This window comes from Narcine bancroftii, chromosome 7 (assembly GCF_036971445.1).
Source record: "Narcine bancroftii isolate sNarBan1 chromosome 7, sNarBan1.hap1, whole genome shotgun sequence".
NCBI lineage: Eukaryota > Metazoa > Chordata > Chondrichthyes > Torpediniformes > Narcinidae > Narcine > Narcine bancroftii.
Genome location: NC_091475.1, coordinates 28,905,773 through 28,918,346, shown reverse-complemented (window position 1 = coordinate 28,918,346; position 12,574 = coordinate 28,905,773). Strand labels below are relative to the sequence as shown.

The following is a 12,574-nucleotide window of genomic DNA, read 5'->3' as shown; positions in this document are numbered from 1 at the left end:
TAATTTACCTACTAACTCATGTCTTTGGAACTTGGGAAGAAACTAGAGAGGAAACCTACACGGTCATGGGGCCAACGTACAAACTCCTAATAGATAGTTTCAAACCTGTGTAACTGGCACTGTGATGGAGTTGCGCTTACCGCTCTGCCAATTATGCTATCCATTTATATAATTTACAAGCATTTTAATTTATTTGTATGTCCTTTCAAGAAATGATCCCATCAGAAAAATATATTGCTTTTAAAATTTGTTTCTTCATGGGCAACATTCTGGGAGTCATTGGCCCATTTACATGAGGCTTTTCAGTTATTTAATGGTTTTGCTTTTCATCTTGTGTTGAAATAAATGATTCTTATTTAATCAAACTCCTTTGATCATGTTGATTATATTGCATTATTTTATTTTTTCCCCATCTGGGGAATATTTGGTGGCTTGCTTGAACAAGTAGAAGACGTTTGCATACCAGATTAAGCTTTTGGGTTTGGTTTTTTTCCTGCCTCATAACTTAGTGCTGTTGTGATTACTCTACAGTTGACCACTTGAAAGTCCTCAGATTTCTGAAATCTTGCCATGGACTTTTTTTTCCTGATGCATTATAGGATTTCTAAGAATGTAATTGTTTTCAAGGGCTGAGTTAATGAGCAGCCATTTTTTTTTTTATTTTAAATGCAAAGTGTTTTGAAAGGGTTTGTTGAACGATAGTGGCTCTAAACTATGTAGAACTCTTTCAAAAACTTTAGGAAATCTTTATTGTGAGTGTTCTATATCACATAACTGATCTGGTCACCACGCTACTGGAAAGATGCTGTTGAGCTAGAGGTTGGAGAACAGTGAGGTGAGGTCTTGAATAATGATGGTAATAATACAGTATATGCAATAATCAAATAAACTGATTTTAATCATATTATCAATTATGAAGGAAAATTTAACAACTTACATTTTGCAAGATTTGTTTATTGTGAAGTCTTCCTAAATCAAGATGTCTTACATTTCACTATTTGCAACTAAAATCTGAATTTCTGTATTCGTCAAGATTGGATATATTTTTGTTGAAGAATGAGAACTTTAACATTACATGTCTAAATGGTTGTTATCAAGCATTAAAAGTTCTAGCCTAACATGATTACTGGCACATTTGAGCTCAGAATTCTGTCCCAACAATTTTCCAGTTCTCATTTTAATTGAGTATATTAGCATGGAATTCTTCATTTCTTTTGTTGGCATACATGTGATTTTCTGTATGAGAATATCAACGGCATTAAGTAAGACTCATAATCTGTGTATTCATATCTGCTTGGAAGTGATACTAATTCAAATTTTTGTTGCTTTGGAATAATTGTCTTCTAATCAGTTTGGGATGAGTTGATTTTGGTTCTGTTGATTAAAAATCTTTGCAGCACTTGGTTGCCTTCTGAGTATTTGAAATATTTCAGTAATAATTACCCTGTTAAGCTATGATCTTTTAAGTTGCTCTTGAACAGCTTTGGAATGTGATTTATTTTTGTTTTGTTGCAATTTTTAGATTTTGTTCTGTTCTATCCTGTTGAGACTGTTTTTGTATGTTAATTAAACATGGACTCTGTACATGAACAAAAATGTTAAATCTGCTGTTGTCAGTGGAAAGATTGATCAAGGTTTCCATTTGTAATTTATCATTTTTGTTCTGATGTTGGTCAACATCACATCAGTTGAGCAAAAGCCTTGTGACTGATTTATTTATAGCACCAGATTTTACATCCAGTTTTGTGTGCCTGGTGTAAATGGAATGTGACAAAAATATTACATATTTTTCAGAAATCTGGGGAGAAATGGTTTATCTAATAGTAGTATTTTACTCGACAAGTGTCCACCTCCTCGACCACTACCACCACCCTATCCACCACTGCCAAAGGACAAGCTAAATCCTCCTACACCTAGTATTTATGTAAGTAGAACCAAGTTTAACTGATCAGTTTTTGAAAAATGTATTCCTGTTAATTGACAAATGAAACTTGTGCTAACATTACAGTGAACCTAGTTCTATACAATGTTATTTCAACATTTACTGTATCAACTTGACTGTTGCAAATGAAGTGCAATATTAAAGTTGCAGATTATCTATTTCCCCTGGTTATTAAAGGTATCCAAAACCATTGTAAATCAATGATTCCAGTTTGTACATATAACTATAGATACAATGTGAAGCTTAATTTTTATGTTTAACAACTAACATGAAGCTTTTCTTTGTGCAGTTAGAGAACAAGCGTGATGCTTTCTTTCCTCCACTTCATCAGTTCTGTACGAATCCCAACAATCCTGTTACTGTAATACGTGGCCTTGCAGGGGCTCTCAAGCTAGGTAGGTCTTGTAAACTGAATGTAATATAGTAATCCTAATTTTAACATCATTACTCTTTTCAACATTGGTTCTTGAGCTATTAATTGCTCTGCAGATTTCTTAAAAAGCATTTGCAAACCATTTTACCAACAAATTGAAGACTAAGCTGAAAACCAATTTAAAATAACTCCATTCATTTGTGAGGACATCACAATACCAGAGACACAGGAAGCTGCAGCAAAAAAAAAATTGATGGAGGAACTCTGTGGACGAGGCAGCATCTGTGGAGACAAATGGATGGTTGACACTTCTATTCGAAACCATGCATCAAGACCATTTCAGGGTCTCAACCCAAAATGTCCTCTATCCCTGTACCTCCATAGATGCTGCCTGGCCAAAAGAATTCTTCCAATAGTTGTGTGTTTTTTTTTAACCTGATGAAATTTTGGTGCATATGTACATAATACAATGAAAATGACAAACTCTATCAGAATTTAAATGATTTTGTGAGCTGAACCTTTCTAGTTAGAAGCATGAAGATTGTTGCCATTTCAGTACTTCATCACTTTGTTTTTACTTTTGTTCTCTCAGGTCACTTACCTGACACAATACCATTGTTTTCACATTGGTTTCACTCTGTTCATTCCTCTTGTACTGGATCCTCGACTTGCTCATCAACAGAGCCCATTTAGGGTGGATTAGCAATTTCTTCACCTCCGCACTGACCATCAGCACGGGCACCTTAAGACTGCGTGCTTAATCCTCCCACTATTCTCTGCACACTCATTGCGTAGCCACCTTCGTCTCCAAACACATAGATTTGCTGGCCACATCAGCGATGTTGGCTGAATAATGGAAAATTATGAGTCAGAATGGAGATTGAGAATATGGTGGGGTGTTGGCAGATAACATTATTATTCTCAACATTAATAATTCCAAAGAGCATTTGTGGATTTTACGAAAGGGAGGCTGAGGGACCAGACACCTGTCCACATTGATGGAATGTCATGGAGAGGGTTAGATCCTGGAAGTCAAAATGTTGGAGCTTCTCTTCTAGACCCTGCTCATTGAGGAAATTGTGAAGAAGGCACACCAATGCTTCCTCTTTCTAAGTAATTATACCATGGCAGCGCTAATGTAGTGGTATTATCGTCAGCGTTGAAACTGGTGCGGACCCAGGAGGAGCACAGACATGTCTTCAAGCATTCCTGCATGGGATCCAAATGATAGTTGTTTATTCTAATGGCCTTGTACAGTTTAAACTGACAGTAGAATGGAACCCAGAAAGTCCATGGCCAAAAGGGTTGCTGTCTTCGGGGAAGCAACTGACTAATGCCGGGTGCCTAAGTGTGAGAACACTCTGAGAAGGGTGATTTGCTTGTCTGGAGCTTGGTCTTACCACTGGATTGGACAAGAGAGCATGCAGCTATGGAGGCAGTGGCATCAGAGGGATCCACAGACATGAATTCTCTGAATGGACTCTTTTGCTTCTCTTTCTCTTGTACCTACTGTACAAGTTCACTTTTGATGATGGCATCTCATTGAATCTTGCAACCTATCCCATGCAACAAGGAAATTTAACACATGGCCACCAAATGTAGCAGCATTGGACCTTTCAAAATAAATTTCACCACCAAGAAGTCAGTTGTAGGTTGATATGAAATATTTTAGATATGCAAAATGATCTTTCCAAGTCTGACTTTTGATGTGTATCTCCTGCTATATGCAAAAAGAAAAGAACAATAATCAAAAATTTTAGTCCTAATATCTGTGGCAAATATAATTCTATGGCCTGACTAACAGAAGAAACAATTTTGTCAGCTTTCTTGATATTTTTCAAATTGGACCTTTTGAAGCCATTAACAGCAAAGAGGCAGTCGAAACTTCGACTATACCTAAGTGTCTTTCAATTAGAAAGCAAGAGTCTTGAGGATTCATGCATCAGGAACGTACCAAAGTTAAGAAATAGCAGTATTTATTGAAGGTTATTTCAAAGGGTAGGTTCCAACAGGGCATAAATGGCACAGAGAAGGAAAATGGTAGACAATGTAAGTTATATAATTCATATTTAAGCAAATTCTAGTCATCTTCAAAAGATTCCATTGGACTAAAAAAGTGAATGTCACTCTAAATATGGCAATGTATCCTCAGTCTGTATTAATGACATGATTATTTACCAAACAGTGATGCCAAATATAAACAAGAGGAATAACATCTCATGTTCTGCTACAGCCCAATGAAATGAGCATTACATTTTCCTTTCCCTTCCCCTCCCACCCCTACACAACTTCCCTCTTTGGTTCCTTCTCTTCCACCCACATTTCCCTCACTTGATCTTTCCCCATCTTCTGTACCCCCACCCCCAATTTAGTTCCATCGAGTCTCTTTATAACCACTTTGGTCACCTTTACATTATCAGATTCAAGCACAGGCAGCCTTCATCCAACCCATCCACTGACACCTTTATTTCTCTTGTGACTCTACCTCTTTATCTGGCACCTTCTTATCAACTGCCCCTGTCAGTCATCCTTCACCACTCCACTGAGCTAGCTCCTGCCTACAATCTTGGCCTTGATGAAGGGATCCAGTCCGAAGCTTCCTATAGCCCCTCTTCAGAACCACATCCATTTTCCTATTCATGTCATTGGTATCAATGTGGGCCACAACATCTGGCTGCTCACCCTCCTGCTTAAGAATGCTGTGGATTCAATCCGAGACATCCCTGACCTGGCACCTAGGAGGTAACATACCATCCTGGAGTCTTGATCTTGTTTACAGAACCTCCTACCTTTTCCCCTATTGAATTCCCCAATCACTATAGCTCTCCTGTTTTTATTCCCCCCCCTTCTCTTCCCCCCCCCCCCCCCCACCTTTCCAGAGCTAAAGGGCCAGACTCGGTCTCAGAGACCTGACCACTACCACTTGTACCTGGTAGGTTGTCTCCCTCCCCCATCACAGTACACATTGTTGAGGGCAACAACCATAGGGATGCTTTGTGCTGACTTTTTATTCCCCTTCCCTCACCTAACAGTCACCCAGTTACCTGCCTCTTGCGTGTGACTGTCTCCTTGTAGCTTCTATCTGTCACTCCATCTGCCTCCCGTATGATCTGGAGTTCATCCAGCTCCAGTTCCCGAACACGTTCTGTAAGGAGCTGCATGCAGTTGGCCGTACTTCATGCAGGTATAGTTATCAAGGATACTTGTGCTGTCCCAGATTTCCCACATGCTGCAACTGGAGCATGTCACTGTCCTAACTGCCATCTCCACTATCTACTCTGGTTTATTCGGGCGGGGGGGTGGAATTATCTTACATGACCTTACCTGTAGCATGTCCTCAGCCTCTGCTTGCCAAAGCCTCTCAAGTCAAAGTCTCCAATTGTCCACTCCAAACTGGGTCACTCAACAGTGGCTGCTCCAGAAATGACCACTCCGCTTGTACCTGCTTTACTTTTATTTGTTCCTGCTAATGAATCGTGATTTGATTGGTCGGATAAAGCACTGAGTCCCGCGAACTTAAAGTCCTCTCCCTGACTTGTGTGTAATTCTCTTTCTCCTACTGATGCTGCTTAACCAGCTGTGCTCCTCCAGCAAATTATTTTGTCCAGATTCCAGCATCTGCATGTTTGCATGTCACAAGCATCTGACTCTTTTTCATTCAATATAAAATTTGCTTTGCCCTGCCATGCTGAAGTTATGTTTTAAAAGTCTGATGCAGTCTTTCTCTCATGACTCAAGAAGGGGACCATCTTTGTGGAACTTTTTTTTGTAATATGACAGTTTCTGATGCATTCATTTTCTGAAATAGGCATTTGATTGTCCACCTTGAAAATGTAATTGATGATCTCAGTTGACAGTCTATGGAAAGAATGCACATTAAATAATGGCAACTGATTTGCTTTAAACTCTGTTTTAAAATTAAGGAAATTTGGGTACAGTTGGACCCAGGCTTTGAATTTGTATAAATTAATTAAAGGAGCATTTATGCCCCAATCCTCCCCCTTGAGTCTTAAGAAAAATGATGCTGACATGTTTTCTCTGTTGTTACTGTGTTCCCTCCCTCTCCAGAAACACACACTACCCATTTTTATCTTGTGAATTTTGAGTTTTGGAGAAGTTCATCTTTCATAATTCGAGTAATAGTTATTCTGCACAAAATAAATTTAATATTTTTTTCCATTTTAGATTTAGGTCTGTTTTCCACCAAGACTTTGGTAGAGGCAAATAATGAACATTTAGTTGAGGTACGGACACAACTATTGCAGCCAGCAGATGAAAACTGGGACTCCACTGGAACTAAGAAGATTTGGCGCTGTGAGAGTAGTAGATCCCACACCACAATTGCCAAATATGCACAATACCAGGCGTCATCATTCCAGGAATCATTGCGGGTTAGTTTTCCACTTTCTCAGACAAAATTTAGCTCACAGCAAAATGAATCGCATTTCATGTTGATCAGATTTTATTCTTTAAAGATTGGTTTTTTTTTTAAAAAATGGTTCAAAATACAAACCAAAACCTTTGTTATTTCCTCCATTTCCATTACTTTCCTATCCTTCATTTGTCTATGTTGTAATTACTGCCATTCTTTAAATGATCCTTTATCTCTAAATTATTTCAGAAGTTGCTATTTCATTCTTGACTCAGTAAAATAACAATATCTAACTAAAGAATTCTAGGTACGTGAAGTTGAATAAACACTATAAACCTTTTTAATGAGGTTTATTTTGCAAGGAAATTTTTTCATAATCCTGTAGTTCAGTAAGAATGACCTGATTGTGAGGGTAAAATTAGCAGTTCAAATATTATCAAATTGTGCACATATGTCATTTTATAATATAGCATTCCTTGCAGGAAGAAAATGAGAAAAAGAATAGCCATCATAAAGACCAATCAGATAGTGAATCCACTTCTTCTGATAAGTAAGTATTATTGTTCAAAGATAACAAAAGATTATAAAATGAGTATTTTGAAAACATTTACAATGGTCTTTCTTTTTGAACAGCGGTAGCAAAAAGAGGAGAGGTCCATTTAAAACCATTAAATTTGGGACCAACATTGATTTGTCAGATGAAAAAAAGTAAGTCTTGGCCTTTTCTTTAAAGTTGTTTGAATAGTTAAAAAAAAGTATATATTTGATGCTTTTCAATCTTAATAAAATTTATCATTGTCATAAATAATGATGCCACAAGAATGTTGCTCGATAAGGACCACCAGAAGTAATGCAGTTGAATTTGTGAGGATTTGAATCTATCAACAGGCAATGGGGTCAGTAAATAAAATCTTAAAAGTTATGGTATAAAATTTGGTATAAAATATCTAAGTAATAATGGTGAAATTAAAACATTAATTACTGGCTTTTTGCCTCATCATTTCCAACCAACCAGAGAATTAAACAATCCTTCCAGATGAAGCAGTTCAATTTCACTTCCTTTTTCAATGGAGTACAATTCATTACAATGTAGCCTCCCCTATACTGGAGAAACCAAATACAGATTAGACATCAGCAAGGCTCACCCCAGGCTTCCAGGTGCTTGCTGCTCCAAACAAGCTTCCAATCTCATCTCTGTACTTTGGCTTCCACCACTATTCCAACAAAGGCCATCTTAATCTCAAGGAATAGCAGCCCCCAAACCACACAACAATCATTGTTGCAAGGTAGCATCTGCCGAAAAGTTCAAGTTTCAGGTTGCCCTTTCATCAGAAATAACAAGCACGATGCAATTGTGTTCAGTTAGAGAGAAATGAGATGTGTGGGGGAGATCATGGGGAATGTACATGATAGGGTAACACAAATGCTATTACTGCCATCCAAGATTGGTTGGTGAATGCTTGTTAATAACCACAATTGATCTGTCTGGAGGAAATGTAAATAAAGGTGATAAGAGATTGAAAATATGATGCTGGAACACTGAAAATATAGATTTTGCTGGAAATATTCGGTGGGTCACATGGCATCTGTTGGGAGAAAAAAAAACTGAAATTACAGTTGGATGACCTTGCATCAGAAGTCAGTTCTGACACAAGTATTATAGATTAATTCCATGAACTGTTAAATTCAATATGGAACCTCAATGATTGTTGTGTGGTTTGGGGGCTGCTATTCCTTGAGATTAAGATGGCCTTTGTTGGAATAGTGGAGGAAGCCAAAGTACAGAGATGAGATTGGAAGCTTGTTTGGAGCAGCAAGCACCTGGAAGCTTGGGGTGAGCCTTGCTGATGTCTAATCTGCATTTGGTTTCTCCAGTACGGGGGAGGCTACATTGTAATGAATTGTACTCCATTGAAAAAGGAAGTGAAATTGAACTGCTTCATCTGGAAGGATTGTTTAATTCTCTGGTTGGTGGGAAATGATGAGGCAAAAAGGCAGATGTTGCTTCTTGTATGGTTATGTGGGAAAGTGCAGTGAGAAAGGAATGATCAGTGAAGATGCAACAAGGAACTGAGGACTTGCATGGGGAATGGTTCCTTGAATGAGAGAAGATATGTTTGGCATTTGCCTTTTGTAGAATATGGTGGTAATTTTCACAGATAATGTGTTGATTGTGGAAACCAGTAAGTTAGATGGTAAAGCTTGCTCTCACTTAACTCTCCTCCCACCATCTCCTTGTTCTGGGTGGGAAGAGAGTTGTATGAGAGCAGATGTGCAAGGAATGGAACAGTCGTGATTAAGAGCTCAGTCCATTATGATAGAGGGGAGTCCTGGGTAATGAGAAAGAAAATTATGTCTGAAGCACTGGTGCAGAAAGTGGGGCTACTAGAACAGTTGTGATAATATTGGAGAAAATGTAAGTTTGGACTGAATTGTTACAGGAAGCAGGGCAAGAGCCTTGGGAAATGCTTTTTAAATCGAAACCCCTAGGACTATATTCTGCCACAAGACAAACCATACTCCAAACCAGTAAGATTCCCCTGCATTGAAAAATCTTGACTACTTTAATGGATATCAGGGCTGGGCACAGTGTTTTATTTGAGCTGTCAAAGTTTTTTCGAGGAGTATCATGGCAGCACAATTGCTGACTTGGCCATGTGTTAATTCATTTGAGCCTCTACTTGTGATGAGTTTCTAGATTTCTTCTCTCGAATGTCCTATTCTAGCATTTGTGTAGGCTTTGTCCTAAATTGTACAATTTGTGCACACATTATATTTCTTTGCTATATCTTTAATTTGGCCTTGTCTTGTCAAAAGCTATTGAAAATTAGATGTTCTGACCTCATCTCCAAGTTCCATTGGATTCCTGTCTTGGCCCCAAGTATATAATCTTTTGATTAATTCATTTGGTTTGGGTAAATATCCTTGTTCCTAAATAGTTTTAGACCACTTTTCACAAAGTTGAAAGCCAAGAAAATGATAGGTAAGACAAACTGGAAATTATAGTGGAATGTGGGTTTTACTGGGTCTTCAATACCCTTGTATAAAATGTTCCAAGGTAACAACTGACATTATTCCGTATCTTCTGCCTCCAGAGCTTCCCACACAGCACTACCTACACACTGTAGCTTTGTGTCATAAATCCAATCCAAGTGAAAGTACTTGACAAACGGTACATTTTAAACTTGCTTTGAATTTCTAAATTTCTTTTGGCAGAATAAGTTATGGCTTCACTCTTGGCTATGAGTGGCAGTGTTACATTAGGAAATTCTTTCTACTCTATATCCTAAAAGTGGTTAAAACCCTAGATTGTTAGATTTTCTTAAACTATCAAAGGTTCACAGTAATAGATTCAAATTGAATTTTAAAGTTGTTTTCTTAATTTGACATAAAACATAGCTTATTTGATGCAGTGTTGATTTGCAAGCCATTATCAACTTCTATGATTCATTACTATTTGTTTCTTTCTGACTGAAGACTAACTTGTAAATTAACATGCCTTGAGTGTTGCCTGTGATGATACAAAAAAAATCAGAAAAGATTTAGTATTACTAGGGACAAAATATTTGTGGTCAAGCTGAAATAATTGAAAAAGAATCACAGAATTAATGCAAGCCCTACCAACCCTTGTGTTTCATTCATCTCTTCCATGTTTGGCAGAAAGCTGCATTGAAAAGATGATACGCTGATTATCAGACACATGAAATTTAATATCAAAGATTTTTTTCTTTTTAATATATCTAATTAATTTGCTAAATAAATGTCAATTTTTCAGGAAGATCACTTTGCTGTTTTTCTCCTTGAACCTGTTTAATGCTACACTTCTTACTGTTGGTGATGCATAACAATTGAAATTTGAATTCCACATTCCATACTTATAATACCTGGTGCTGCCTGAGATTTAATACTCTAATACTTTAGAATAATTGCCATGACTATTGTTACGAGCCCAGAGGACCCCAAACCCAGCAGCAATAGATATTCACCAAGACAAATGGTTACTTAAACAAAAGTTGCTTTTAATTATCTTTAAACATGAAAACAGGATCAAACTTTACTTTGTTATTCGTAACAACTTAACCTATCATAACCTCATTCTAATTTTAAGTTTAGAAAAGTTCTTTGATTTACAGTCCAATCTCACTTCTCATTTCTCCATGTTCACTGGTTGCAGGCAATTCTTATTCTTCTTTCTTTTCTTTGGCTTGGCTTCGCGGACGAAGATTTATGGAGGGGGTAAAAGTCCATGTCAGCTGCAGGCTCGTTTGTGGCTGACAAGTCTGATGCGGGACAGGCAGACACGGTTGCAGCGGCTGCAGGGGAAAATTGGTTGGTTGGGGTTGGGTGTTGTTAGGTCTGCTTTGTTCATGAATGAGTGAGACAAACACCAGACTGAGTCGAAATCAGGGTTCTTTGTTCTTTATTACCGGATTGTAACACTTGCGACTAACAAAGTTAGTCGGAGAATGCATTCTGCCGTTATCAGCAAAATGGTGTTTTTTTATACCTCAGGATACGTACTTAGTAAATTATCATACCATGACATTGTCCAATGAATAAACTGTTGCTACCCTTCTCTGTTAGTCTGCTGCTCATCATTCTTGTTAGTGCAAAGCTTATCTTGAGTGTACAAGGTCACATCTGCATTCTGTTACTCCTTAGTACTGGGTGACTCCTTCTCCGGTCCCATCTCATTATGTTTTTACCTTACAATGTTGGGTTTTTTCTCCTTTGCCTTTTGTCAGTGAGGTGGGCTCTGCGGTCTTCTTCAAAGGAGGTTGCTGCCCGCCAAACTGTGAGGCGCCAAGATGCACGGTTTGAGGCGTTATCAGCCCACTGGTGGTGGTCAATGTGGCAGGCACCTTACAGAAATGAACATTTATGAATTTCACCAGGCTTTGGTGCTTGAAAGGTAAATGGTTACTGTTCAGGAAGGTTCTTGTCAGTTTTCAGAGAGATATTTGTTGTTCGCTGGACACAAACTGATCCATTCTAATCAGTCACATCAGAGTCTTGCCGAAGAAACTTGCCCAATCAGGGTTTTCCAGATGATAACCTCTTTCTTTCAAGTCACCACAGAGTTCCTTTTTGTTTCCCTTATTTCAAGTGAAACATTAGGCAGCCAGTCCTCTCCTTTTGTATGGATCACAAGGGCTTTGACCAGGCTGAACTAAGCACTCACAACCCGTCTTCAAAATGGGGTTTTTTCACAATCTTGTCCTGTTCCAGTCCCAGCTGCTGCTGAACTGAATTTTTTTTCTCTGTGAGAAAAGCCTGTTTTACTCTCTCTGCTTGCAAAACAACATGACCCTCCTAGAACAGCAAACTGTACTCAGACAGCTTGTGGCTTCGACAAGTTCTTTCATCTGTTGCTTTTCAAAACAACAATCCATTAGTGAAGTCTCTATAGGCACTACCCATAGCTTTTGCAAGAGCCGACCTGTCTAGCTTAAGCAGAGCTCCAGTATTTTAAATGAGATCTGTTCAGAAGTGTTTGTATGTGACCTACACTAAAAACCTGCCAGACTTTAACTCCCAAAACCATTTTTATATACAATATAAAACAACATATTCTGTCACACTATAAATTTTATAGACATTAATAGTTGAGGGCAATAGTCGAAGGAAATGAAAATTTTAGGAAAATCAATTCAGAAAACTCACAAGGAAACCAGTTTTAAAACTAGTCATTGCAAATCTTTGTTGAGATTTTTTTTTGCTCTCTTTAAGGTAGGGCATTAACGGGCAGTATTTATCACCCAATTAACATATCACTTCATAAAGATTACCATTGCTCCATATGGGACTTTGTGGTGTTCAAAGTGTATAAAAACGGTAAACTGTAAGTTCTTTGGAATAACGTGAATTTGTGAAAGATAAAACTTTG

General features: G+C 37.9%; 1 protein-coding gene across 9 annotated transcripts in view; it reads left to right on the top strand.

Moving 5' to 3' along the window:
- kdm6a (lysine (K)-specific demethylase 6A) overlaps positions 1 to 12,574 on the top strand; it is a 317,187-nt gene that overhangs the window by 285,502 nt on the left and 19,111 nt on the right. For 8 of the 9 annotated variants that reach the window (XM_069889290.1, XM_069889289.1, XM_069889297.1 and 5 more), the window contains 5 exons: positions 1,795 to 1,924; positions 2,232 to 2,337; positions 6,501 to 6,706; positions 7,170 to 7,237; positions 7,321 to 7,395. In XM_069889290.1, coding sequence (XP_069745391.1) covers positions 1,795 to 1,924; positions 2,232 to 2,337; positions 6,501 to 6,706; positions 7,170 to 7,237; positions 7,321 to 7,395 — 585 coding nt within the window. Of the gene's footprint in view, positions 1 to 1,794; positions 1,925 to 2,231; positions 2,338 to 6,500; positions 6,707 to 7,169; positions 7,238 to 7,320; positions 7,396 to 9,782; positions 9,860 to 12,574 lie in introns of all 9 variants that reach the window. The other variant, XM_069889298.1, reaches the window with a different exon arrangement.